Below are 27,891 nucleotides of genomic sequence, written 5' to 3'. Positions count from 1 at the left end.
AAATAAATATTGTGACTCAAATAATATGCTAAGCACTTGATACCCTACATGACTTTCAGGTCAATTACAGTAATCCATAATCAAAACTGCTGTATTGGTTTACACTAAATCCTCTGTGTGACACCCTAATTTTAAACCCACATGGATTTGTGGTCATATCCCATCGCCATGTGCTCTCCTAGAGGTCACGCCCTCAAAAAAAAAAGGCCATGTTTGATCCAGCCTTGCTTTTTATAATTGAGAATCCCCAGTAATTACTGATGTGGGCGTGCCATTGGGCAAGTCAGTTCATATCTGTTTGAGTCTTGGTTACTGAGAGCACGTGGAGGACCCAGACAAGCAGCAATGGTTTCCAGTACAGAAAAGAGCATTGACCTAGTTCACGTTAGACAGACCAGCCAGACGATCCCACAATCTCCCCTCATAATAATAATAATTCATATTAAAGACTTTAAATTTAGTAGCTGAAGCTACATCATAATCTCAAATCAAATATAGCTGCCATGGCGCAGTAATAATAATAATAACAATAAATAATCATTAATAATAATAACATTAAGCATCGCCATTAAAAATGCACCATATTGGATTTGAGAGCTGCTCTTAAGCTGTAGGAGATAAGCAGATTTTTGGTGAATAATGACTTCAGTTTCAATTGATTTCTCAAAGCTATTGTATGGCACCAGAGGACTTGGAATATAGTGCACGAGTTGTATCAGCTCATTTTAAGGTGCTTTTCTAATGTTTTTTGGATATTGACAGCCAATGCCCACTATGTCATTTATGACAAAGAGCTTTGTGACAATAATTAAAAAATTCTTTGTTTTGTTTGTGTTCCACTGAAAAATAACCCGGGTACGGGTCTGGAACGACATGAGAGCGAGTTAAAAGAAAGACAGAATTTTGGGTGAATGGCCCCTTTAAGTGTCTATATCTCAATATATTTGATTGATATTTCAATTGATATTCCAATTTTATGTTTCATAATGATTTACAAAAGTGTATGATTTTAAAAGCAATTAAAGCTAGCAATTAAAACAAATGTGTGTGTGTGCTGGTTATTTCCCATGTCTCACACAGATCCGCTGCCATGCTGATTCTGGGAGGTCCTCTCCTTTCAGCACTGATGGTCCATGGCTAAGCTGCTATGACACACTGCAGCGTCCTTCAGAGGGGCCCTCCAATTACCACAGAGGCACACGAACCACCAAAAACAATGAGCATGCAATCTATGGAAAGGTCCTCTGGAAGCAATCCATAAATCAGTATGAGTAAATGAGACTAAGACTCTCGTTAGAAGACATGCGTTTCAACTGAGTGACATTGGCATTTGATTGGTTATTCACCTTTTAATGTATTTGCGCTATTTATTTAAAGCTTATTTAATGGTGCCACACCAAAACAGTCCCCCGCTATGCATCTACCTTTTGCAGCGTGACTGATTTCCTCTGGTGTTCAGAGTGGACTGGAGTTTTCTAGCACCATTTGAAATCGGTCGTGCTGAAAGGTATGGCGTCCGCTTCATATGAGCACACCAAAGACCACTTTGTAGCTGGTGAAAAGACAGGAAATGGTTGGGGTGAAGTTACAAGTTGTAAACCTATAAACCGCTGGAGGAGATCGGAAATGAACCGAGGGGTTTCTAACACTTAACATTATAATAATTGAAAATGTATTCTAGCAGAGAAATGACCATGTTAACATATAATGTGCACTATTTAGAGCTTTTGTCAGTGATGTTGATTGATTAAAAGACAATTGTTCCGATTGATTCAAAAGTTTTTGACATGCTAATTTGTATTTGACAAGTTAATTTCCATTCTGATATTAGATAATCTCAGCCTTATTTTTGGTGTGTTTATGCTTTTACAATGTTTCATTCAATATCATAGACAGGCAACTGAAATTAAATCTATATGTGGCCACAACTTTCATACAGTAGATTATTTTATGTTTATCAATATGCTATTTTTAATATGAGTACAGAATTCATTAGTGTTTAAAATCTACTGATTGTCCATTCGGACAGAATTTCTCTTTCATCCTTTACTCTCAGATAAAAAGGAAGCTGTAACAGGTATGGTAAGATACTAATATGCACTTTTTAGGCACAAAGGTGTATCTTTTGAAAGGGTACTGCCCTAGTGACAGCTTTTGTACCTTTTTTTCTGAGAGTGTTTAACATTACTTTGTCTCGTCAGTTTCCTTCATTTTTCGCTCATCAGCTTTAGGATTAACAGGACATGTCTGGACCCGCAGGTCTAGAGTCAATCATTAAACACACATCACTTCTGGGCCAACACATACTATCCCACAATCCCTGGACAGCAGTGGCAAGTGTCAGAAGGGATGGGACTCTATTTGTCCTCATTCCTTAGAGGAATCAGGTGCTTTCTGTCACCTGGGTTACCGGATCTCCATGGATGTCACAACCAACCCGCTGCCTGAACTGAGTGGCACGGCTCTCCCCAGATCTGTCTCAATCTGATCTGGAATCATTCAGCTGGATGGCACTCCTAGTGTTTCTAAGAGTACAGGGAGAAAGTCACAGATGAAGACCGGATAAATACAGGTGAGAATATAAGTCTATTTTTGCTGTATTTGCATTTGTGCTGCTAAAGTCTATAAGATCTGGGTGATTTCATGAATTACTTTGCACCTGAATTTTTAGGCTTTTCTTACATTTTTGGCAATTTTACAAAAGGCATATCAGAGGGCAGGTAGAGTATTTGATTTCTTTTGTCAAGAAGTAACATCCTCTGTCTGCTCACAGTTGTGCTGTCAAAACGCCTTTAGAATGATGGAACAAAACACGGTGCTGGAAAATAAACGGATCCAGGATGACTGCAATCTAAAATGCAAGCAATACCTCATCAGGTATGTGTTTTTTGGTAGATGGAGTAACGGCTGTACTTGATATACAGTGTGAGTTGAAGAAGCACAGTTTCAGATGATTTAACTGGCAGTTTTAACTATTTGATCAGCTAGCAATCTGTCTTTCAGTTTGTTTGATGAATCGACTGCAGAGTATTTCCTCAGCCCTTCCTCTAGTTTAAAGGAAATACCTCCTTGGTTTTCCCAGCTAAAAGACGACATGAAAGGTATTGACATTTTTGTTTCTCCAGTCTTCAGTCACAGGATCCTTCAGAAATCGATCTAGTATGCTGATTTGATGCTCAAGGAACATTTCTTATTGTTAGATTTATTGTTGAATTATTGTTGTCAGTGTTGAAAACAGTTGTGCAGCTTTGAAACTATGACACATTTCATTCAGTATTCTTTGATGAATAGAAAGCTCAGAATAACAGAATTTATTTGAACATTATAAATGTCTACTGTCCATTTTGATCAATGTAACGCATCCTTTGTAATAATAGTATTAATTTTTAGAACAATAACAAATCTTACAACTTTTTTTTGTAAAAACTGAAGAAGAAGAAAAAAGAAATCGTAAAATGAAACATTTAAGATGATTAAGTGTGGTCTCTGTTATTAGATGACATGAGTGCAGTTGCCCTGTGGGATGCTCTGAGACAACGCACTGCACAGATACTGCAAGAATCAAACACCGAGCCCTCAATGGTGATCACTGAGGTCAACTCCGGAGTTTCTCTTACACCCAACTAACACAGTCAACCTTGAAATCTCAAAATTAGTCTTTCCTAAGAGACAACCAGCAATGTTATACTTTGCTCTTCTTCAACAGATTGCAAGAAGGGTTACAGACTGGAAGACACTGATAAAAAAGGACCATCTGATGCATCTAGCAGGGGTGAAATACATGTTCCGCTGTGCTCAGCATAACCAAGCCTTCTCTGCCCTCCTTCTACAACACAACCCTCTATTTGACTATGGGATGAATAATGGACTGATGTGATTTTTTCCCATTGTGCCAAATCAACCAAATAAGCACATGAGGTGAAACAAAGGGGACTATGGAAAGCAGGGATATTACTCAGTTGAGCAATTTAGGACATAGACAAACAGTACTAACTAAATTACAGCCTTTTTCCAGAACTTATTACATCACTATTATCCCATTTGAGACTTGCCCAGGCTTGATACAGTACATGAGTCAGTTAATGTAGGCTTTGTACTTGCCCATCACTACCATAGGAGGGCAGCAGATTGTAAATTTGTCTTTTAGTCAACTGGTTTTGCTTCAGGACCCAGATTTTACTAAGCCAGCCAACACAATATAAAAACAATATTTTAACCTGTAAATATTGTCGTCTAGGTCATATTCTCTTTAACCTTGTGCAGTTATGTTGATATCTATTTTGTTGCATTTAGCATTTTCCCCATGAATCAATCACTTTGGAACGCAACCCACCAGCTGAAACCAACACTAATGCTTAAATTATAGATAACACATTGTTGAATTTACTACATACACTTTGCTCTCTAGATGACCCCTGACCTCTGCTGTTCATGCACCATTCACCATCTACTCACTGCCCTTATTCTCACGGCTACTATTAGACATGCCTAACTAACCCCTTAATTAGAAAATAACAAATATTTGCTATGAGAACAAATCAGCATGGAACTTTCCAATTTTACTATTATATAGTGTTGGCATATTTGTATAAAGATCTGAATACACAACTTTGACAGACTTTTCTTTTAAATTTTGCATTACCTTATCTCCCCTGTGCCTCACTCATGTAGGCTATATCTCAGCAAGCCAAGTATCTTCAGGTGTTTAGCCTACAGGTAGGAAGCCCTGAATTTGCAATGCATGAATCCTCGGACTGCAAGTATGCATATGTTAATGCATTTATCAATTATACTGAAGCATTAGTTTAACATAGTTTTGAACATAGCATGTTCCTATGTTAAATGTCTCTTAACTTGCATTAAAATGAAAACTAAATGTGTTTAATCTCAGATGGGAAGGTTTGCAATAAACTCAGAGTGGAGTAACTCAAAGCTGGTGTAACTATCATAACTGAGACAAGTATTTTCTACGAAATCTTACCAGCACGCGCACACACAAAACATTAAAAAAAACTACAGCACAAACTACTTGATTTTTAAATTGACAAACGCTGTAATTGCATAAATCATTCTACTAAAGCAACAGTCACTGTGCAACACAGGGATACCTGCTAACAAATACAGGTGAGAACTGCCTTAAGGGATCAATCTAGTGGAAATGGATTGGAAAATTAAACAACGCCCTCGTTGGAAAATATCTCTTTTGATCATTATCGAATTATAAAGAACTAAAAAAAAAAAAGAAAAAGAAAAAAAAAGACATGAAACATGAAATGATCGGCGAATAAATAAGTCATCTCATCAAACTTGTGGCGAATATCAGCCGAATATCGTTTGTTGATAGAGTAAATGACTGTCATACAAGACTCAAACCTGGAAACCGTTTAAATGTCAAATAGATCTAGAACATGAACGTGGATTATAGGAATTTATACTTCGCCTCTTTATATCTGACCACCACACGCCACCCTAAAGTTACAAATGGGTGTAGCCTATACGTTAAACTGTTCATTTGAGGATTTAAAACACAAGCCATGACGTCGCAATACAAACACTCTTACCTGTTCATAATCGAGAGCGAGGGAAAACCCGCGCGGGCTCCTCCTTCAGCACTGAAGAACTGTGCATGTGAACAGGTGGACGCGCAGCTCGCGAAAGGAGCGCTGTTGCGAATAAGAGTCAATCCGCAGGTAAGAGTTAAAGATATCCTGTCTAACTTTGTACTTTGATTGATTTACCGACACTTTTACAGTTTATAATCTTATTTTAAAACGTTTAAAGGTTGCAGTCAAACTCATGTCGAAACTGGGCAGCCCCATATAGTTTATATAAACCTTTCATTTCAAGTAGGCTACAATGCTGCACATTTTCTGTCGTTTCTTTTGTTTTACTAATAAACGTTTCATGTAATGTCACTGAGAGATCTTTATACTAACTACAAAGCATTTAAACGTGTATAATATTTGGGGTCTCTACTCCAAATGTAAGTTGTAACGTTCTGCACAGAGGAAATTTGATGCATGTGGTCAAGTTGAATATTGGATTCGAATTGGTTCCCAAACATGTCATTGATTATAATATAGGGTTAAACTGTAAACAGAACCCTACCCTTGCACTCTTGGGAAAAGGGTGAATTCTTCAGCTTATCACCTATAGAGACCTTCCATGTTGCCAAACATTTTCCTCCACACTTTCTTCTGAATGTAATAAGAGCTCAAATCACTTTCTTCCTTAAAATGATAGTTCACTAAAAATCACTGATTTAGGCCTATACTTGCCCCTGTGTCGTTTCCAAACCTGTATGAGATATTCAAAGAAATGTCTCAGTGTTTGTTTGTCTGTATAATGGAAGTCACCAAAACATTTGGTTACCAACATTCAAAATGTCTTCTTTTGTGTTCTGGAAATGATGACAGATTTGTCCTTTTTTTGATTGAACTATCCCTTTAACGTTTCAAGTGTTCTATTCAATCTTTTCACAGAATGTGTTTGTCACTGCGTGACAGCTGTCATTTGCTTATGAAGTCAGCAGTATTATTGGAGTTGATGAGTGTGATGTCACATAATGATGTAGTGAATGTGATTCTTTCATTTTCATTCTAAAAGTTTAGAAACCACCTCAGACCTCAGACACATCAGTATGGTATTGACCTTGAAGTGGCTTGTCTGTATCAGTAAAGACTGATTATTTACGCTCTCCTACATTCCCAAAGATCTGCATGTTTTTGCTCTTTTGCAGTGTTTCACATTTCATTTGTCAGAGCTTTCCAATGTGCGTTCATGCTCTGATGGTGATTACAGAATTTCTTGGACAGGCACAATTTGTTAAAAGTAATGCAATAATCTTTATAAATGAATCTTAAAGGGTTAGTTCACACAAAAATGAAAATTCTGTCATCAATTGCTCACCTTCATGTCGTTCCAAACCCAAAAGACTTTCGTTCATCATCACTGGTGGTGGTTGAGGAGAGACCCCTGACATGATTGTAAAGCGCTTTGGGTTTACAGTAATTCCTCATTCATTCATTCATCTTTGGAACAGAAATTAAGATCTTTTTGATGAAATCTGAGAGCTCCATAGAAAGTCTTATGTCTAATGGGTTTAAAATGACATGAAGGTGAGTCATTAATGAAAGAATGTTCATTTTTGGGTGAACTAACCCTTTAAGGGATGTAAGCTGACAGTCAGACACAGGGCAAATCAATGCACAGAGTCATAAAGCATGGGAAATGATCCCTTTTTCTGAGTATAGCTTTAATCGGCTTTCTTTTGACCTTTAGCCTCATTGCTGTGGGTGACAGTAAACTGTTTAAAGAGTCCCACGAGTCCTAGACCCAAGAGGGCTTCAGGTTCTTCAGACCCTGTTGGCTGGTAGATGCTGGTAACTACAATGGTCGAGCAATTGAAATGAATATGAATGTTAACGAATAGCTTTCTCCAGTTACTATAGACCTACTGTAATTGTGCCTATAGCAATGCCCACCTGCAAATCCTCCCTCCCAAACACAGATACTCTTGAGATTAGTTTAAACACACATGTTTTGGAAATGCTAGATTACGTCTGAAGCCTCTGCAATAATCACTCACAGCTGTAGGAAAAGCTGTCAAAATATATTCTGCGTATCTGTCTCTCATGATAGCTCCGCTGGCCGTTCGTTCTCTCTGGAGCCTTATTTAAAACGTCAGTCCTGTGATTGCTTGGGAATTTCAGGTTTTTGAAGCATCAAATGAGCAGTCTCATCAGTCAGTTGAGGTATTCTTTTCTGTCAGACATGATGAAATGATGATGGATCTAAAGTCCTGGGTATTAGACATGACAATTGACAAGTATACACAGAATTTCTCTCTGGTGTGTTTTGATGTTTTTATAGTGAATTGCATGAACCTCAATGCTATTACAAGCATAGCGAATATATTAATGTGTAGCCATCATCTGTTACATAGAATGTTGTTGTGAAAAAAAGTACAGTTATTTGGTACCATGTACTAAAACAAAACCAATGTAATTCTTCTAAGCCATCTAAAACCAAAAACATGAACTTAACTGCAATTACAAATAATTACAAATATTTACAAATTACAATTTTTTGGTAAATGGTAATGTTTACTTAATTGAAAATACTTGAAATTTTAACATAGAAAATTGTGTATTGGTTTCAATGGTTTGGGGAACACATATTCACTATACTATGACTTTTGCCTCAATAAACTCCTAATTTACTGCTTATTAATAGTTAGTATGGCAGTTGTTGTAGTGGTTAAGTTTAGGTATTGGTTGGGATTAAGGGATGTACAATATGGTCATGCAGGATAAAGGATTAATATGCGCTTTTTAAGTGCTTATAAATAGCCACTATGTTAATAATATGCAAGCTAATAAGCAATTAGTTAATAGTGAGAATTGGTCCCCAAACTAAAGTGTTACCATTTCAACTACCCTATCATCGATCAGACATGTTGTTTCATGGAAATATGACTTCATATATCATATTGAAATTAAATGTGCCTGGGCCTTTGTGAATCGTCTCATCCTGCGTGGGGAGTAATGTAGCTCTCTCTGGCATTCTGACAAAAATTCTGGGAATTGTATAGTTCCGCAACATCACTTGTCACTCTACTGAACATTTTGGAATGACCCTCTGAGGAAGAGCTGGTCTTTTTCCTCAATCTCTCATTCCCTGAAAGTCCAAAGGTGATCATCAAGTTCACCATGAGGAATTCTTTAACATGTAATTGGTTCTTTGATCATGAACATAGAGTATCTCCTCAGAACCCTGATGAGGCCTCAGGTTTCTCGTCATCCTGCACGCACGAAATGAAAGAAACGTACTGCTAGATTGTTACATGAAGGCACAGCTTTGTGTGCATTAGGGATCTCAGTTTTCTGGAATGTATTGATTAATGGATAGCATAATTAATAATACAGAAGCTTCTGTATTTTTTCAATGGAATTTTTATCAACTTTTATTGTCCCCTGAAGCTAGTCTGTTTAGATAAAGTTGATTAAGTCATGAATTTCTATGGCACGAGTAGACCCTCTCAGGTATTTGCACAGTCTTCCAATGATTCCCTCTTATACTTAGCTAACACTGATGTGATTGTTGCGATAATACATTAAAGCCTGTCAGGGAGACTGATGGGCAATTCTTCTTAAATCAGGGGTCAGGTCAAACATTAGGCAAAATTGTAGCAAGACTTTAAAAGATTAGCGTGCTTTTTTGTTGTATGAGATAGAGTAGCATTTGCATTGTGTTTATGGGAAAAATAAATGAGTTTCAAGCAACAAAAACTTTCAGTTTCCCTGACTGCCTGTGTGATCACAAAATGTAATATTTCATATGCTTAAGTTACTCAGTTAGGAATCATTTATGATGATTATTCTATTAGCATAATTCAAATCAAGGTTATTTATTGCGCTTTTCACAATGCATGTTGTTTCAAAGCAGCTTTACAGAAAATGCTTGTTTCAGTGTTACAATTCTGTTATCAGCCAGATATGTGTATCAATGTAATATCCATATGGCAGTAATATACAGCTGTAATATATGTTATGTGATTAGTTAACATCATGTACGCCTCATAATTATTACAATATAAAGATAATATTTCAATTTTAGGATAATATTTGAAAGTTTTTTGAAAGCTATCCAAAGCTGCCGTCATCAGAAGTTTTTGCAATTGTCTGTGTCGTCTGAAAACAGTTATTCTGGGATGTGCATCCTGAGATAGAAACAAGTAACAGATTTGATTAGCATAACCAACTGATTTTTTAGCTAATTAATTGATTGATTGATTGATTGATTGATTTGGATTGTGATTGAACACTTAATTGTGTGTTTGTGTGTGTTTAATGGAAAAAAGGAAGTGATAGGAAGCGCAATATCTCTGTGACTGAATCTGAAGGTGAGCACAGGTTTTAAGTTTACATTTGACTACTGTTTGGTCTTACTCCGGAAAAGCCAGAGGCCAGAGGGAGTGAGCTCACGTGAGAGCACTCAGGTTGTCTGGTTAGAGATTAACCTTGGAAATAAATGGTTTTAAAAACCAGGTACAGGAGCCAGAGCGTGCTGTTCTGCATTAAGATTCAACATCCTTCTTACAGAAATGTGATTATATACGTAAAGCAGGCATGTTCTTATGGATTATGTCAATTTTTGAAGGTTGTGAACCCCAAGGCCAAAGCTCAAGGTCTTTTGAGCTGATTTCATCTCAGCCTTCTGTACACTGGTGTTGTCGTAATGTGCACATCAGATGTGTTGAGCATAATCAGAAAGACTGCTGGTGTAATCTTGTAGTGCCTAATGTGAGGAGAAGCATGCTTGGGTTTGTCTGTACTCATCTCCGTATTACCACATCCACAAAGTGTTGAAAACGATTGTTTTGTGTTTTGTTCTAAATATCACTGTTGTTTGTTATTAAAGAGGTGATATAATGCCCCTTTTTACAAGATGTAAAATAAGTCTCTGATGTCCCCCCAGAGTGTGTATGTGAAGTTTTAGTTCAAAATAGCCCACAGATAATTTTTTATAGCATGTTAAATTTGTCCCTTTTTGAGGGTGAGCAAAAACGCGTCGTTTTGTGTGTCACTTTAAATGCAAATGAGCTGCTGCTCCCGGCCCCCTTCCTAAAACAGGGCGGAGCTTCCAGAGTTAGCACCTCCGATTACCTCACCCAGACATGCACTGACAATGTAAGAAACTGTTCAGCCTTTTATGTTCGAGTTTTTATGTATGAGTCTGACAAAGATGGAGAGACTCAAGAAGTGACAACATGTAGAATGCAACAGGACGTTTCTGAATGGTTAGTTGATGAATTTATGTGGAGTTAACTTAAAGTCATGGATTAGCATATTTTGTCATGATCATCTATAAATCGCTCATGTGGGAACTGTTGAAGATGCCTACAGAGTGACATGCTATTGCATTTGTGTTACTCTGTATTACAATAAATGTGAAAAGACGGATGCGGCAGCTTGAGTAGACTCACAAATGTGCTGTACTACAACAACTCTTCCTCTTCTCAACATGGACTCACCCCCTTTGTTGCATCTTCCCGGGGGCGGGCTTAATGTAAATTTAGGGTTTGTGATGTCACTAACCCGGGAGTAAGCTCGTGTAGTCCCTATTAGTCGTTTGTTGTAGTCCTTAAAAAGCGATTTCTGTAAAAGAAAATATCTCTCTTTGCTTTGAACTTTGAGCGTCACAACTTTACAGATGTTGTTTATGCTCAAACAGCAATATTACACACTAAATAAAGTTAGAAAATAATCAATCACCCATTTAAATTTTAGTTTTATCTCAAGAGGTTTAGATATTGTAAATCAGTTCTGTCAAATTAGCCCAGGAGTTACACTCGTTTTCTGTTTAACTCAATAATGGATTCAGTTCTGCTGTAACATTTCATGGCTCCTCAGTTTTAAATATTTAGCTTAGATGATTTATCTACTATATTCCCAGGTTAAATCTCTCTTAAACCCTACCAGTAGATAGAAGAACTCATAGACTGAGATATCAGAAGTATGTCATACCTGCCTTGTTCAGTCTCATGTTTGCTGAGGGCTTTTATCTGACAGAGGAGCCCTTAGCAGCATATATCTATATGTTTTCTGATATGATAAGGAGTGAGAAACAGTAAAATAAGTTCATTCAGGTAATGTTGGTGTCGAATAATTTACTTCAGTACAAAATAAATAATTACTTAACAGACATTTTCCTTATACATGTTCAATAAGTTACCAATAACCATCATAACAAAGCAATTGAGATGGTGAGGTGGCATTCCACTCTCACATTTCACATTTCACACCCATCGGCCCTTGTTCATGAGTCACTCATCCGCAGTGTGAGTGCAGATTTGTAGTCTTTGTCTTCATGTGGTCAGGTTGGCCTTCACTCTGCTGATGTTTGCAGATAAAGTCATTTAGCTGCTGTCTTAAAAGCTGCGTGCGCTCTACATGATAGAGTAAGCTGCTATCTCATATATGCTGGCAGCTGATTGAACATTGAAGACCAGTGCCAGTTTAGTCTCTTTATTTACTTTGCAAATGTTTAAGGAGTGTTTTAATATGTTATACATTAATATTGATCTCTGTAATATTTCATTTGTGTTAGCGTTAATTTGTGTTAAACACTGATTTAAACATGCCACCAAGATAACAAGTGAAGTTTTGTCAAAATTGATAGTCTTGGAAGCATTCAACAAAGTTTTGCAAAACATTTCATTGTTTCAAGTGTGTTTCATGGAGTTACATTAGTTAAAAGGGAAAAATATCTGACATTTATAAGATTTTGTATTTTTCATTTTTATTGTGGTAACAAAAGAAGAAAAAGTAATCATATTAAACAACAAGAATATCTATTCAAGCATCTTTGCTAGCGATCAGAATTGGCCAGCAAAACAAATTTGCAAAGGATTATTAGGAACACCATACTAATACTGTGTTTGACCCCCTTTCGCCTTCAGAACTGCCTTAATTCTACGTGGCATTGATTCAACAAGGTGCTGAAAGCATTCTTTAGAAATGTTGGCCCATATTGATAGGATAGCATGTTGCAGTTGATGGAGATTTGTGGGATGCACATCCAGGGCACGAAGCTCCCGTTCCACCACATCCCAAAGATGCTCTATTGGGTTGAGATCTGGTGACTGTGGGGGCCATTTTAGTACAGTGAACTCATTGTCATGTTCAAGAAACCAATTTGAAATGATTCGAGCTTTGTGACATGGTGCATTATCCTGCTGGAAGTAGCCATCAGAGGATGGGTACATGATGGTCATAAAGGGATGGACATGGTCAGAAACAATGCTCAGGTAGGCCGTGGCATTTAAAGGGGGCCTAAAGTGTGCCAAGAAAACATCCCCCACACCATTACACCACCACCACCAGCCTGCACAGTGGTAACAAGGCATGATGGATCCATGTTCTCATTCTGTTTACGCCAAATTCTGACTCTACCATCTGAATGTCTCAACAGAAATCGAGACTCATCAGACCAGGCAACATTTTTCCAGTCTTCAACTGTCCAATTTTGGTGAGCTTGTGCAAATTGTAGCCTCTTTTTCCTATTTGTAGTGGAGCTGAGTGGTACCCGGTGGGGTCTTCTGCTGTTGTAGCCCATCCGCCTCAAGGTTGTGCGTGTTGTGGCTTCACAAATGCTTTGCTGCATACCTCGGCTGTAACGAGTGGTTATTTCAGTCAAAGTTGCTCTTCTATCAGCTTGAATCAGTCGGCCCATTCTCCTCTGACCTCTAGCATCAACAAGGCATTTTCGCCCACAGGACTGCCGCATACTGGATGTTTTTCCCTTTTCACACCATTCTTTGTAAACCCTAGAAATGGTTGTGCGTGAAAATCCCAGTAACTGAGCAGATTGTGAAATACTCAGACCGGCCCGTCTGGCACCAACAACCATGCCACGCTCAAAATTGCTTAAATCACCTTTCTTTCCCATTCTGACATTCAGTTTGGAGTTCAGGAGATTTTCTTGACCAGGACCACACCCCTAAATGCATTGAAGCAACTGCCATGTGATTGGTTGATTAGATAATTGCATTAATGAGAAATTGAACAGGTGTTCCTAATAATCCTTTAGGTGAGTGTATATATATATATATATATATATATACAGTATATATATATAAGAAGTAAAAAATCTTAGCTAGTGGTCTGAATGGATGGATGGATAGATATATAGATAGATGGGCCAGAAGAACAAATCTTTATTGTTGATTCCTGAATGTTTCAGTCTTCGGTATGTACAGTAACTAATGGTATTTGTGATAACAGTAAAAAAAAAAAAAACCTTACGGTGATCAGGAATGTTCACAGTTATTTATAATTTTAAATAAATTAAAAACTCATTCAAGGAGATTTGCTGTTATTATGTTCACTTGCTCTAACATCTTCAGTTCAGCTCAGCATCTCTTTCAAGCTTTTCCTTCTGGTGAGTTCAGACTGAATGTTGTATTGGAAGGGAAGAGGGTGTGTGTGGTCAGAGAAAGCCAAAGCATCACTGCCCTCCCCTCTGTACCCCTTAACCAGCTCAACGCCCCCCTAAAGAATGGTTCAGTGCATTCCGTCAGCCTGGAGACCGGCTCCCCCTTTCAAACAGTGGCTTTCAGAGTGACAGCTGCATTTGAATAAGAATCACTCTCCATTCACCCCATTGCTGCGCTGAGGGCGGGGGAACCGTTTTCCGTCCACTCTGATTGGCTCAAGCCATTCCTTCTTTTTTTGTCCGGAAAGGCCAGTTGCGCCTATAAAGGTTTTTTTTTTTTGTGCTTAACTTTACACATTCACATTTTTTTTCCTACACACCCTAAGTCTCACACACACAACCAATCTTACTCTTTTTGTGCCTCCAAGGGAGCCTTTCTCAGAGCCTTCCATGTCCAACGGATATTTATCAACTTGTGTGTGTGCGTGAGTAATATTTCTTTCCTGTATTTTACATATATGGCTTTAGATAAAGAATCAGAGTCTCTGTGCTTTGGTTGGTCTACACAGATGCAGGTGCTACTGGCTTTATCTGTTGTCTTGCCTGCCAGTTTTGTAAATCCTGTTATTCACTTTATCTGTTTTTTTTTTGTTTTTTTGTCCTTCTTCTTTGATTTGACTTTTTTTTATCTCTTCTTTATCTGTGAATCATCATACCTTACTGTCCTGTTAATGTCTAGACTGATTTTAAGGACTGTGACGTTTTTTTAATGTCCCGTATAACAGTAAATTCTTTAATTTCATACATTTTTAAGGGGTTTAAAATCATAGAATTATGTCTATAGTTTTTCAATCACTTGAGTTCTTATAGAAGGTTTTAAGTTAGCATTAAATTATTTTTGTGGATTGCTGTGTGTATGTCTGCATATATGTTGTATGATGCAGTGAAACAGTTTGTTCTCTATGGTGGTTTAGTGAGGGTGAGAGGATTTAGTGGCAGTGAAATATGGAGTGGAAACTGTGTGGGAAACTGAGACTGTGGCATTGTGTGGTGGAGCTGACCTGTCACTCCTCTCACCAGCACACTGAAGAGCCTGAAGCCGGGGGCCCGACGCTCCTCACTTGAGCTCACACTCATGGTCCAGACAAAAACTGCATGGCTTCACTCTTACCTCCTCATGTTTACCTCACTTTGAATCTTTAATATTCATTTGATGAAATGGCTAGTGCACTAATATATTCAAAATATATAAATACAACGGGTCGGGGACATAGCCGAGTGGGCAAGTGGTCTGACATATGGAACTTTTGCGCTTCAGGAGACCCGAATCCCTGTCCAATTCCCCTCTGTCCTCTCCTGTGATTTTCTGTCTGTCCTTCTGTCCTCCTCTGTCCTTAGGCAAAAAAAGCCCCAAAAATATAACTTTAGAAAATATAGAAATACAGCTATATTATTATAGTGAAGGAGATACAGAAATATTATTGTATTAACAGAACTAAAACTATTTTTTATTATATTATTTGTATAATATTATTAAAAGAAACTGGGAGAATGATATAAATTATTTGTATAGTAGGCTAATTAACAGTTTATTTTGTGAAGTTTTAAAAACTGTATGTTATTGAATGAAAAATGAAAGAAAAAATCAGTTTACATCTTGATTGTATGCTTTATATAATTTATTTTACTATATTAACCATAATATTAATATTAATATTAATTATATAAATAATAATATATTCATTTTAAATGATTTTAAGCTATCCTGTGGCCCCCTTGAAACACTGGTATACTGTAGTTCATTCATGCTTTATGACTGTCAATAGTTTTAATTTTTTACATTTTTTAAAACAATAGTGTCAATTTTTTTAAATTTGTTGTGTAGTTAATGCAAGCAAATACTTACATTTAGTACACAGTATGGAACCATTAAAGATCATTTAAATCATATAAGTAATTGTTTCTGTCCAATTAAGAATTAAATACTGTAACCATTGAATATCAAAGCTTTGAAGGGGGGAGACACTAAACAAACCCACCATATTACGATATTTAATTCAAAGAATGCATGTTTCACATTCAGATGCTGTTTTTATGAATCATTTAAATGTCTTTTGAATGCACTATGAATATCTTTAGCACCTGATACTACATTTTGTTTGTAAGCTGCTGAACAATCTTTTTCTTATTTTTCTTTGTATTTCAGGCCCCTGGAAATCATTTACTCGTGTTCGTTTGATAGCTCATGATGATGGCCAAATATTTCAGTGTTCTGCTTCTGGGTAAGTCACAGATTAAATTAAACTGATTTCTGCATAAACTAGAGTATGGTGGTCATTTCTTTACCTTGCAGACGTCAAGACGTGATAATTCACCCAAGATTATTAATTCTGTCATCATTTACACACCTAGGTTTAGGGGTAGGTTCAGGGTACCTAGTTATTACAAAGTTATTGTAATTACTACAATAAGTATATAATATGTACATGCGAAACAGGACTATAAAATATAGTGCTACCAAAAATATATGGAAGTCAATGGCTACCGTCGTTCTTTGGCTACCCACATTCTTCAAAATATGATCTTCTGTGTTCAGCAGAAGAAAGAAAAACATACAGGTTTGGAACAACCTGAGGGTGAGTAAATGATGACAGAATTTTCATTTTTGGGTGAACTATCCCTTAAAGGTGGGATCATAAAATGACTGATGACAACACATTCAATCCCATGTCATTATCAAAATCTGACTCTCCAGTGAGATGAGCAGGGGATAAGCTTCTTAAATAAAGTGAAGTTTAAACACACAGACCCCCACCTAGGAGGTCTTTCACAGTAGCTCCCACGAGAGCCCTTTTCAACAAAACAATCTAGACTTAAGCAAACGAAAACATGACCAACCTGTTACCCTTTAGCATCAGTGCCTGGCCTTTCTCTCTCTGAAGAGCAGCAATCAGAGGCATTGTGTTTGCTTTTCCTCGCTTCTTTGTGTTTCATAATGAAAGGTCTATACATTATGGAGAGAAAACCATACACCTGCGGAAAACTCTGCTAAACAAGGCAAGGAAAATTACTGTCGATATTTAACGACCAGAAAAACATACAAACAGATACATGGGGCAAATTCATAAACATTTTTGCATTCCACTGCTTTTTCGCTGTTCTTTCTGGTTTTTGACTATACAGACGTGTTTGACTGTTGTGCTTGCATCTCATGTCTTTTGCGGTGTCTTGTGCATGATATGCTGTTCTAAAAATGCAGCGCTCAATTTAAAAGAAGCTGAACATAAAAAAAACATCTCTTGTGTTTTTTTTTCATTGCACTGCCCCGCGTCTCACATTTTTAAATGCAAAAACGTGTTCTGTATTGCTTTTCTATGTAAACCTGCACTAGATGGACGTGTTATGCTCGCGTCTTGCGTCTTTTGCAACATCTTGCTCGTGACATGCCGTTCTAAAAATGTGGCACTCAAGTTAAAAAAACGTGTCTCTAGACCCTATTTCCACTGATTTGCATTTGCTGCAAATGTATTCAGTTTAACCAGGTGCTTAATGCACTGAAGCCGTGATGCGTTGTATTTAACTTAAGTTATTGGCACATATCATTTTATGTTAATTAGACTCATTATAGATTCAGTGCTGTTTGCCTGCTGAAAATTGCGCCAGTGGAAATAAAAAAACGTTTTCTTGATCAGGGTAGCCGTAGTTTGATGGGCTAACAGTTAGTACACATACTTTTGAAACTTGTAGTCGTGGTGCTCATGCTTGGGATGCAGTCATTTTCACTGTCTGCTATATGTATTGACTCAAAAGGGAGAGAGAAACTGAACAAGAGGGAGTGAAGTGGAGAATAAGAGTGGGGAGCAGGATTTCAATAGTGAGGGTGCTTCACTGAGGATGGAATGAGAACAGTGCTGAGGATGGCCATTAGTTTTGACATGTGGGGTAGAGGGGGATCAACACGCTAATTTTGGCCTATTATTCTCATTGTAGCACAGTGCGTCATTTATTATTTTATCAGGATCCTTATATGCTCAATCACTAGTAATTTAGCTAGATGCCTAAATGCATATCCCCTGTTGAAAATGCTACACTTAAAAGATTAGCCTAAATGTCTGGAAAAATGGACTGGAAATGGAAAAACACTGCAACACTGGCTCCGTTCCAAACCCTATGAGCTGCCTACCTAGATGGCATGTTTAGACATCATACTGTAGGGTCACTCCTAATGCGAAGACTGTTCTGAACAGTAGTCATTAGTCAGCAAAATTATGCTGCTTTAGTTAGAGCTATAGCCTTGTGTGTCACACTCCGAAATATGGTATAGCTGGGTGACCCCAGATCAAGAACCGAGTTGCCTCTGAAATTGTATACTGTCTGAGTAGATACAATTTAGTTTGTTCTATATAGTATGAATGTAATCAGAACGTACTCATGTCATGTGACTCGATTCACTCTCATTCACAACTCCTCTCCCGTGGCCTAGATAAGTGTCCATCAAATGCGCACTTTAGTGTCTCGACGGATGTAGCAAGTTGTCCGGGCACCTTTTAATGCCTACTGCTTAATGTATTCACATTCTGACATTCTCAGCCCAGGCTCATTCGAAAAACATACCTGTGGCAATATTTGCAAAGGGCAAAATACTTTGCGTCGTGCACGTTTTGCGACAGTTTCAAAGTGAAATGTCCAGTAAGTGGCGCTAAAAGCATGAATATGGCAACGTTTTATTACGTCGGAGTTTGTACGCATCACCGCAATTCTGAATTGAAATGTCCAGTGAGTGCCGCTAAAAGATTAATGCTCAATTACGTTTTAAAATAACGTAGGCTACACTATACACTGCCCTAAACCTACCCGATAGTGTTAACAAAAGCAAATGAGTCATAAAAACGTAATCGTAACCATGGCATTTTAGCTTGATTTAGAACATTGAGCTCTTGACTCGTCTTTTACGGGTTTCGTACCCTTGTTTCGGCCAATCCGCGTACACTAATGTCACGGATAGTTCTCATAGTGCTGGTTTAGACCCTACTCTGAAGTAGGAGCTAAATTAGTTCCTCCAAAAGAGTTCCTAGAACTAAATTCCTAGTTCCTGCGGTGAGTACGCGCCGACATCCTGTTACTTTCGGCAATAGTTCTAGGAACTATGTAAAGGTTCCTCCGGTGCGAAAGCGCCGTTTGGCAATCCCATAATACATTGCACCAAAAAAAAAAAAAAAAGGCATCCAAGATGTTAAATAATGATTATAAATATATTTTATTCAGTACTGAAGAGTGTTGATAATAAAACTTGTGTGCTTTTAATTGACTTTTATAGGCGATTGTGTTATTAGCTTAGCAACACATGCTAACATCAGACATTAGAATGAATTGCACTAGCCAAGGCCCTCTGATGTTCTGTTAAGTGTGAATATGTAAGATATGAAGATATTATCTGCCTTTTTTTTTTATGTTGATCTTTCTGTGGATCAGAAAGCTGTGTTTAAAGGTTCAGCCAGAATTTAGAGCATGAGAGGAATGTTGTGGAAATGAACAGTCTCAGGTGTGTGATTTCTGAATGTGGCTTTTTAAAAGATATTTTAAGTAGTGGCTGAAAAGCCTGGTTTGATGACGGGGTGTTAAACAAGCTTCCATTAGATTCTTATGAAGGAGTTAACTTCACTCATTAATTTTCATTGTGTTTTCTGTAAGATCTCTTTTCTTAGTGTTTAATGTACTATTACACAGCAGTTTCATATTTTTATAAAACATAGACAATGGCATTTTGACTTATATTATAATATTATATTCACAATAATGGGACACCTGAGTAGGCCTGCACGTTTAATCAGATAAAAAAATGAACTTGCTATTTGGCCTAGTGTGATTACCAAATCACTACAGCTATTATTTAAATAAATAAATAAATAAATATATGTGCTGCATGTTTTAAGTTTGTCCACTGTTTACCAATAATTCAAATGCTAATCATCACTGATAACATGTTTTACAGTAATTATTTCTGGCACAAGCACAAGTTCATTATCTGGAGCTGTGGGCTCTGTGCCCATTGTACTTTCTTTACTCAATGTGGGTCAGAAAGACTGTGTGTTAATGATTGTACAAGGAATATGACCAAGGTGTGTGAGCATGTGCCACTGTAATGGAATGTCTCTATGTGTCTTAGGGCATGTGCACTTTGTGTACTCTGTCCTGTTTTGGAATAAACTTCATGTAGACAAAATCTATTAGGTCTGCCAGCTTTAGGCTGCATTTCTTATACCTACTCCTTCATAAGCGCTCTATTGTGCCATCAGTTTTATCAGTATTATCTGTGGAGGAACATTCTAGTTATGATCTGTCAAGTGTTAGGCTTAGATTGTGATTGTTTAACTTCAAACAACAATGACTGCCTTGCTTTGTCTGTGCCTGTAGGTTCACTATCTTATTTTTCACATTCCAGTTCAGGGTTTGACAGTGCATTGTCTATGCTAACTTACTTTTTATTCTTAAATCAGTGAAATCAAAATGGACAAATCTTTTTTTGTTGTTTTTTTTTTTGTTTGTTTTTTAAACAGAATATTGCATTTAAAAATAATAATAAAAGAATTATTTAAAACTGATTTATCTGTAAATAAAATAAAATAACTTTCCACCTCCCTTGCAGTGACATCTATTTGATGACGTGTTTAAATGCTTTGTTCGTTTACTGTATGTGATTTTGTGTGTATTGCTGTATTCTGCAATATGTTTTTTGTGTTTTGTTGTATTTTGCTGTATTTTGTACACCACAATGAACCAACGATCCAATTAATTCCCCATGTACAAAATCAAGTCCCGCCCTACATTTTTTCTTGTCTGAGAAGCTATTTCACTCGCATATACTGTATATAGGTGAAAAAAAATGTAATCTGTTAATTACAAAATGTAATTTACTTAAGGAGCCAATGCTCTAATTATCCAGTTTATTAAGTAACATAATGATTGACTGTAAAATGATTGACTTTGCAATAATCTGATAATTATATTCATGCTATGGATGATAAATGATAAGTGGCCATTCAATTTCTGCTCAATTTTGTCTAAATAGATTGAAAAATAAAACACAAACTAAAATCAGTCATTTTAAATGCTCCAAGTGAATTTGGGCATCACAACATTAAAATGCACACTACAGTATGAAAAATGGATAATCATATTGAGATTTGCTAAAGATTACATTTAACAGAGTTATTCAATTATGTACATTTTTTAAAATGAACTTTTAAGCGAGCGTCCAATGATAGCAAAGGTGATCTAAATGTAAAAATAGAGGAAATGAGCATGCAAAAATAAATACTAACTGATACATAAATGGTAAGTTTTAAAAGATCTAATATCAGCCGATTACCACAATGGAACCAACATGTTGTGCCTCGGGTATTTTAAGAACAATCATATTGTTTATAGATGATGGTGGTCTCAGCTTCATTGCGACATGCAGTGCAGCACATGTGGCGGCATGTTGTCGACTCGCGGAATGCCATTCCTTAGCTATAGATGGGCATTTTGCAAGACCCGTGTGAGATACTTTTACACCTGGAATTTTTCTCTTAATGAATGATATTTTCCTGGCTTGGCATTCCTGTACTATCTGCACTTTGCAGATGCACATCTGCCTCTGTAACCGCTTGTATCTTGTATCTCTGTGTGCTGTAAATGTGGCATGTAGGAAAGAGGGTGTGTGTTATAGCTTAAGCGGTTTGTGGGTGTGTTAAAAAAAATGCAGGGACAAGCAGAAGAGCTCAGCCTAAAAGAGCAAATTTTTAAATGTAGTTTTATTTTAATAAGCTTGACAATTGTTTGTGAGTACAAACTGGACTACTGTGAACTGTGAGTACAAAATTATTGTTTAATTATTGCTAATTAATTAACTTCAATGGATGGAATAATCCACTGCTTGTACATAATTTCATCCATTTTTCTATTAGTGATGACACTTTCTCTCTCTTTCTCTATCAGTCTTTTTTCACATTTGAATACTTCAGATGCAGAGTCCTCTAAGTGCGTCTTAATTTTTTTTTTAATATTAACATTTTTATTAGGCTTCTATGTCTAGGTTTCTACCCAAGTACCGGCATTTCTGAATGGGCTGAGGCTGGGATTTAGTGAGTTTGAAGAGAAAGTATTTGATGAGCGTATACTATGTGTGAAGAGCATTCACTCATTTTTGACAGAGGTGGCTTTTAGAGGCTTTTGCATTGGATGTCTTCATTTGTTTAGACACTTTGAAGAAGAGAAAATAATGTGTGGAGACTCAATAACAGACTATGCCAAAACAAAGTCAAAACCTATTCTTGCCTACCCCTTGCCTCCCCAAACACACACTCTCACAGTCACGTTGCTTGCTAGTCAGAACATGAGAAGTCATGTAGAAAAAGTGTTAAATGCATCCTTTACCTCAAGGAATCTGTAATGAGGGATGCAGCATAAGGTCTCATAAGGCAAAACACTCTTTTTGGAGAATTGGTGTTTTCTTGTGCGTGTGGCCTGTAAAGACTGATCCGCACTCTGAAAGTTCCTCAAACACCCGTCCTGTAATTAGCAAGGTGAACAGATTGCCTTTGAAATACCCCCGTCTACTTAGAAAACTAGCGAGAATGTGAACGAAAGGTATTTGCAAATCATTTTTCATGGGAATCCCCACCTCTCACACACATACAAACATAAACCATACACAATGACGCGCATACACGCACAATCTGGACCTTTATTTCTTCATTATGTGGATTTTTACAGTATGTGAGTTAACCAAAAACCTTTCAGTGCCCTCACCAGATACACTTTAGTACCTTGATGCAATCAAATGGAATTCATGGCATTTGTTTTCATTTTTTGACCTGGGGCTCGATTTCAATATTGTTATGAACTTTAAAGGCTTATCTGCACTCTTGTGCAAAGAACAGTGTTGAGTAATTGAATGACTGATATACACAATATATTGGATAAATATATAAGTTGGATAAATAGTATCCAACTTGCATACATGTACAGTATACTCAAGTAAAGTGATATGTACTATATAGCAAATCTCAACTGCTTGTTTGTTTACATCGTTGCAAAATATAAACCATATTATCGGCCAGCTCTAATATCTGCTAAGTCCAACTATAAGGCATGAAGATATTCAAATATTATAAACACTAACATCATCATTTTCTGTAAAACTGTTTTGAAATGGTGTGTATTGTGAAAGTGTTATGCAAATAAATTTGAGTTGACTTAATATACTATGTGTATTTTAATGTTATAGAAGTTGAATAATATGTAAGTAGAATAATTACTATATGCACCAATATTATTCTGGATACTGGTAAGCTAAAATTATTTTCATGTAATTTCTGAGAATTGATATATTTATATTATAGTTCTACCCTGTTTTGTCTAAATAAAGTAAAAACAATCATTTTTAATGCTACAAGTAAATTTAGGCATCACAACATTATCACAGTGTTATTAAATTATTAGTGTTTTTAAAGAATTACTCTGAGTGTTAGATGATGGTTAAAATTATTTACTATAAATATAAAAATAAAGGAAACAAACATGCACAGTTAAATATATAGTCTGATACTGATAAACTTATTATACTTAAATTATAATTAGGGATGCACCAATATGAAAATTTTGGTCGATACCGATGACCAATAATTCTTTATATTTGAAAGCCGATAACCGATAAATTGGAGAATAAATCTAAATCCAAATTTGATATAATTTTTGAGAGCCTGATACAAAAACTAAAGTCTCACCATTAAAATCCATGTCCCAAGCACACAATTATAATGTTCTCCTGTAACATATATAACAGATTTGCGCTGCGCATGTTGCACTGTATTTTTCTTGTTTGAAGTTATTCCAATCATATTTCAAGCAATTCAAAACCATCATGGCGAACAGCACACATCTGAAGTGTCTCCGCTGAAGGAAATAATCCATTATTTATCGGCTTTAATATGTCTGCCAGATTTTTAAATGTTCTCATCAGGCAGACAACGGTAACATTTAAAATGAACTTATATATCGGCCGATACCGATATGGTGGCCGATATAGCGTGCATCCCTAATTATAATACATCTCCCTTGCAGTATTTTCTGGCTGCATCACATTAGGTTTTAAAATCAGCATCAAAAATATATTTCTGTCATCTTGTTTTTCTGAATGTCCTTTCCCATCACACATAGGCTATCTGACGTCCACTTCATCAATTTCACTATGTCCACTCTTTTTGTTTCGTGTACTCGCACTCATTCTCTCATTATTCTTTGTTGAGATGATGGTATTATTATTCAGAGTCAGTGATGTGTGAAAAATGGTAGCACAGAGGGGCCCAAAGATTGACCAGGACACTGTCTTTCCAAGAGCCTCTCAATGATAAAGAGGTCATTCACATCTCAATGTGAATGACTTCTTGGTTATTGCCATTCTCCAACTGCGAAATCCTAGATCTCTGCAGTTTTATAGTTTGAGGGTGCGGTTACTTGCTAGTCTTAATGATAGTACCACAACATTAGAAGTGAATGTTCAAAATCCATGTAAGACCTCCCACACATCTGGATTTGACAATGATAACCCTATAATGAACTGTGTATTTTGGAAGGCAAACACAGTGCATTTTGAGCCCGTTGCAGAGGTAACCATGTGGAACAAAGCCAGTTATTTTCCTGACTCAATGAGAAACTAAACCCTCAGTCTTTGATACTGCCGCCTGGGTGGGACCATGAGCCGCATGAGGTCATCAAAAAGAAGCCGTGCTTGTTGAATGCCATGATAACATCCAATCATTGGCTGTTGTGTGGTGTTTTGGAAAGAAAAGTAGAGTGTATGGGATATCGTAGGGATGTATCGTATGTGAATATGTATCGGGTATGTGACTATGTCCAGAAGGCACTGCAAACAGCGTGGGGAACATATATATATCTGAAATCATTTCTCAGGAAGTGGAAAGGGAAATTTACCCACAAGTCATAGTGCACCACTTGAAGTTTGACTAAAATAAACTTGCTTGAGTTGCAGCCCTTCAAATATGTTTTCATATCACACATAACAATATATTTATTCATTCATTTGTTTGTTCGTTCCTTTATTTGTTTGTTCATTTATTCATTCATTTATTTATTGATGTTTTTTTTTTTAAAGGGGTGGTGTAATGCCCTTTTCACAAAATGTAAAATAAGTCTTTGATGTCCCCAGAGTGTGTATGTGAAGTTTTAGCTCAAAATACCCCACAGATATTTTGATATAGCATGTTAAAAATTGTCACTTTTTGAGGGTGAGCAAAGCACCGTTTTTGTGTGTGCCCCTTTAAATGCAAATGAGCTGCTGCTCCCGACGCAGAGGGCGGAGCTTTAACAGCTTGTGTCATTTTACCTCACACAGACGTGCACTGAACATTTCAAAACCTTTTAGCCTTTTATGCTCAAACCGTAGTCAGACAAAGATGGAGAGACTCAAGAAGTGACAACATGTCTGAATGGTTAGTTGATGAATTTATGTAGCTTATGTGTAGTAATCTACTAGTTATTGATTAGCATATTCTGTCATGATCATCTATAAATGTTCACGGGGGTGGGGTTTAGGTAAATTTTAGGGTTAGTGATGTCACTAACCCAGGAGGAAGCTTGTGTAGTCTCTACCAGTCGTTTGTTGTAGTCCTTAAAAAGCAATTTCTTTAAAATTTTCTTTTTGCTTTGAACTTTGAGCGTTGTAACTTTGCAGATGTTGTTTATGCTCAAACAGCAACATTACAAACTAACTAAAGTTAGAAAAGTGAAATGATAATTAACCACCCCTTTAATGAATTATTATATTTTACTGTTACTTGGTGTAATTCATTTGACATTTATATGTCTGTTATTCCGAGTATTGTGTCCTCATACCTCAAACCCCATTCTGCTCAAATGTGCTGTCTGTTATTGATTACGATGATGGGCTTTCAAAGAAACAAAACAAAAAAATGCCAAGCGAAGTGAAGTTGTACAGATATCCCCTACTATAATGTTTGGTGAGCCGGTGAAATGGAACACACTGTTAAGTTAATGACCTCCACTTCCTGTCTGTGTCCTCTCCAGTTCTTCCAGCTGTGGCTCAGGAGATCCCCTCAGCTCCACATGGCTGCATGGAAGGGAGCTGTTATCCAGCAACAGGGAACCTTCTGATTGGCCGAGCTGTTAATCTGACCGCCACCTCCACCTGTGGCCTGGATGGACCTGAGATGTACTGCATAGTCAGTCATTTGCAGGTAAACCCAGCGTTATTTCGGAACCATTCTTTCTCTTTCATATAGACACAAAAACATGATCTCATGTTGTGTACACTATGTTATCTACACCTGCATGTATGGCCTTGCCCTGCAGTTTGTGTTGACGGAAATTATTTGTCATATGAAGATAGATGTGCTTGTGCACAGGGCCCCTTTCATTTTTTACTACCCTTTAAGGGCACATTTGATCCTCAAAATGTAGGCAAACCTTACCACACACACACACACACACACACACACACCCGCACACTTACAGGATTTTGCACATGTTGGACTCTTGCACGTGTATTGCTCACTATGCCACACCTCTTTTACAGCAGTCAAAACTGCAGCCTAAGGCTTTTCTATTCGATACGTGTGTGATTTAAAAGATCTTGTATTCATTTCTTACATCTCTGTTTGCTTTCCCTCTTTTATCCCGAAACACTCCTCCTCCCTTTCCTTTAGGTGTCTATAAAGCACTCTTTTCTGCCCTCATGAATTATATTTTCATTGACTGTTTAATGTTGTATGAATGTCTATTTAAAATGTTCTGTGTTCTTTTAGGTTCTTTGTTTTTTACCCCTCATTAAAGTGTTTTGGGTGCATAAAATTGAAAGAAACTGTTTAACTGCCTGGAGGCACCATACATCCTAGACCAGGAGTTACACCCTTTTTGTCCTCAACGCAGGTGTTACCTGTCAGCGCTCTGTCAATTTATTTGTCAGTAGGGTGTCTGCAGAGTTCCCCACATTTCCGTTTGTGTTGTAATTTATCCAGATAGATAGAAAAAATAGATAAATAGATAGATTGATGTTGGCTATAAACTTGGCATAATGAGATACATTTTAAGTGCAGTTAAGATGTATTTGTAAACCACTTGTATTTGTTAGGCCACATATTAAAAAATATATAATTGCACTTAAATATCTTAACAACCTAAATAAAATGTGTAAATGTTTCTCAATAAACTAGTGTAATTTAATCATTTTAGTGTAAAAAAATCCAGTATAATTATTACATATCAATAAATAAAGCAGGCAATCATTTGTATAAAATATCCATATATAACTTGTTTTTTTTTAACAAGATCATCTTAGCAAATTATCAGAAAGTATTTTTGTCTCTATTAACCCCAATTGCAGTCCATACACTTAAACTGTGTGAATCCACAGTGCTAAGTCATGCTAGAGAATTAATGTGTTTTTTGCAGGGCCCTAGCATAGCATTCCTGTTGTTCATAATCCGGTTGATCACTGCTAATCCTATTGTTGGCAGCTCACACTCAAAACTACCCCAGTAAGCATGTGTCTAGTGTGTGTTAAGCACAATATTGTAGAAGTGCTGATATCCGTCTCCTGCAGAGCTTGTGAGGATCTGAAATAGATTCTGAGGTTCTCCTGGTCATTGCTGTGACCTTTAACGGGTCCTGAAGAAATACACGTGTCTCACTCGGTCAGGTCATTGCTGGAGGTTTTGGTGCCCATGACAACAACTCAGCTTAGACAAAGTGCTCTGGCGTTCATCCACGCTAACTCTCATGTTCTGACCTGAATCCAGGAGGCCCATTCCCCTCTCTTCCTCCGCTTCCAGGTTGGCATGGAACTTGCCCTCCCATTCTGAGGCAACGTTTTGCTCAGGCTATGACCCAGATTTCTTTTGTACGTCTTGGCAGCTACCTGAACCGCCAGCC

The 27,891-nt window shown here is 37.1% G+C and overlaps 2 protein-coding genes and 1 long non-coding RNA gene across 5 annotated transcripts in view; 2 read left to right on the top strand and 1 right to left on the bottom strand.

The window, feature by feature from the left end:
• Positions 1-1,135: 1,135 nt before the first annotated feature.
• LOC307145760 lies at positions 1,136-2,468 on the bottom strand. Its single transcript, XR_013818993.1, has 3 exons — positions 2,402-2,468; positions 1,425-1,552; positions 1,136-1,244 (listed from the first exon to the last, which is right to left on the bottom strand). It is a non-coding gene; the product is annotated as an uncharacterized lncRNA (long non-coding RNA).
• LOC307145759 (uncharacterized protein) lies at positions 1,691-4,931 on the top strand. Its single transcript, XM_079849251.1, has 5 exons — positions 1,691-2,572; positions 2,774-2,877; positions 3,004-3,101; positions 3,497-3,594; positions 3,707-4,931. The coding sequence occupies exons 2-5, from the start codon at positions 2,798-2,800 to the stop codon at positions 3,875-3,877; spliced, it is 447 nt and encodes a 148-aa protein (XP_079705377.1). The 5' UTR covers positions 1,691-2,572; positions 2,774-2,797; the 3' UTR covers positions 3,878-4,931.
• A 664-nt stretch (positions 4,932-5,595) lies between these two features.
• lamb2l (laminin, beta 2-like) overlaps positions 5,596-27,891 on the top strand; it is a 42,759-nt gene continuing 20,463 nt past the window's right edge. The window contains exons 1-3 of one of the 3 annotated variants that reach the window (XM_079848790.1): positions 5,596-5,690; positions 16,145-16,220; positions 26,029-26,198. In XM_079848790.1, the coding sequence (XP_079704916.1) occupies positions 16,184-16,220; positions 26,029-26,198 (207 nt within the window). In that variant the 5' untranslated portion in view covers positions 5,596-5,690; positions 16,145-16,183. Of the gene's footprint in view, positions 5,691-14,338; positions 14,424-16,144; positions 16,221-26,028; positions 26,199-27,891 lie in introns of those variants that run through there. The other 2 variants (XM_079848792.1, XM_079848791.1) reach the window with 2 other exon arrangements.

Source organism: Squalius cephalus (genome assembly GCF_949319135.1).
Source record: "Squalius cephalus genome assembly, chromosome: 18".
NCBI lineage: Eukaryota > Metazoa > Chordata > Actinopteri > Cypriniformes > Leuciscidae > Squalius > Squalius cephalus.
The sequence above is the reverse complement of the archived record's forward strand: the minus strand, read 5'-3'. Positions and strand labels throughout refer to the sequence as shown.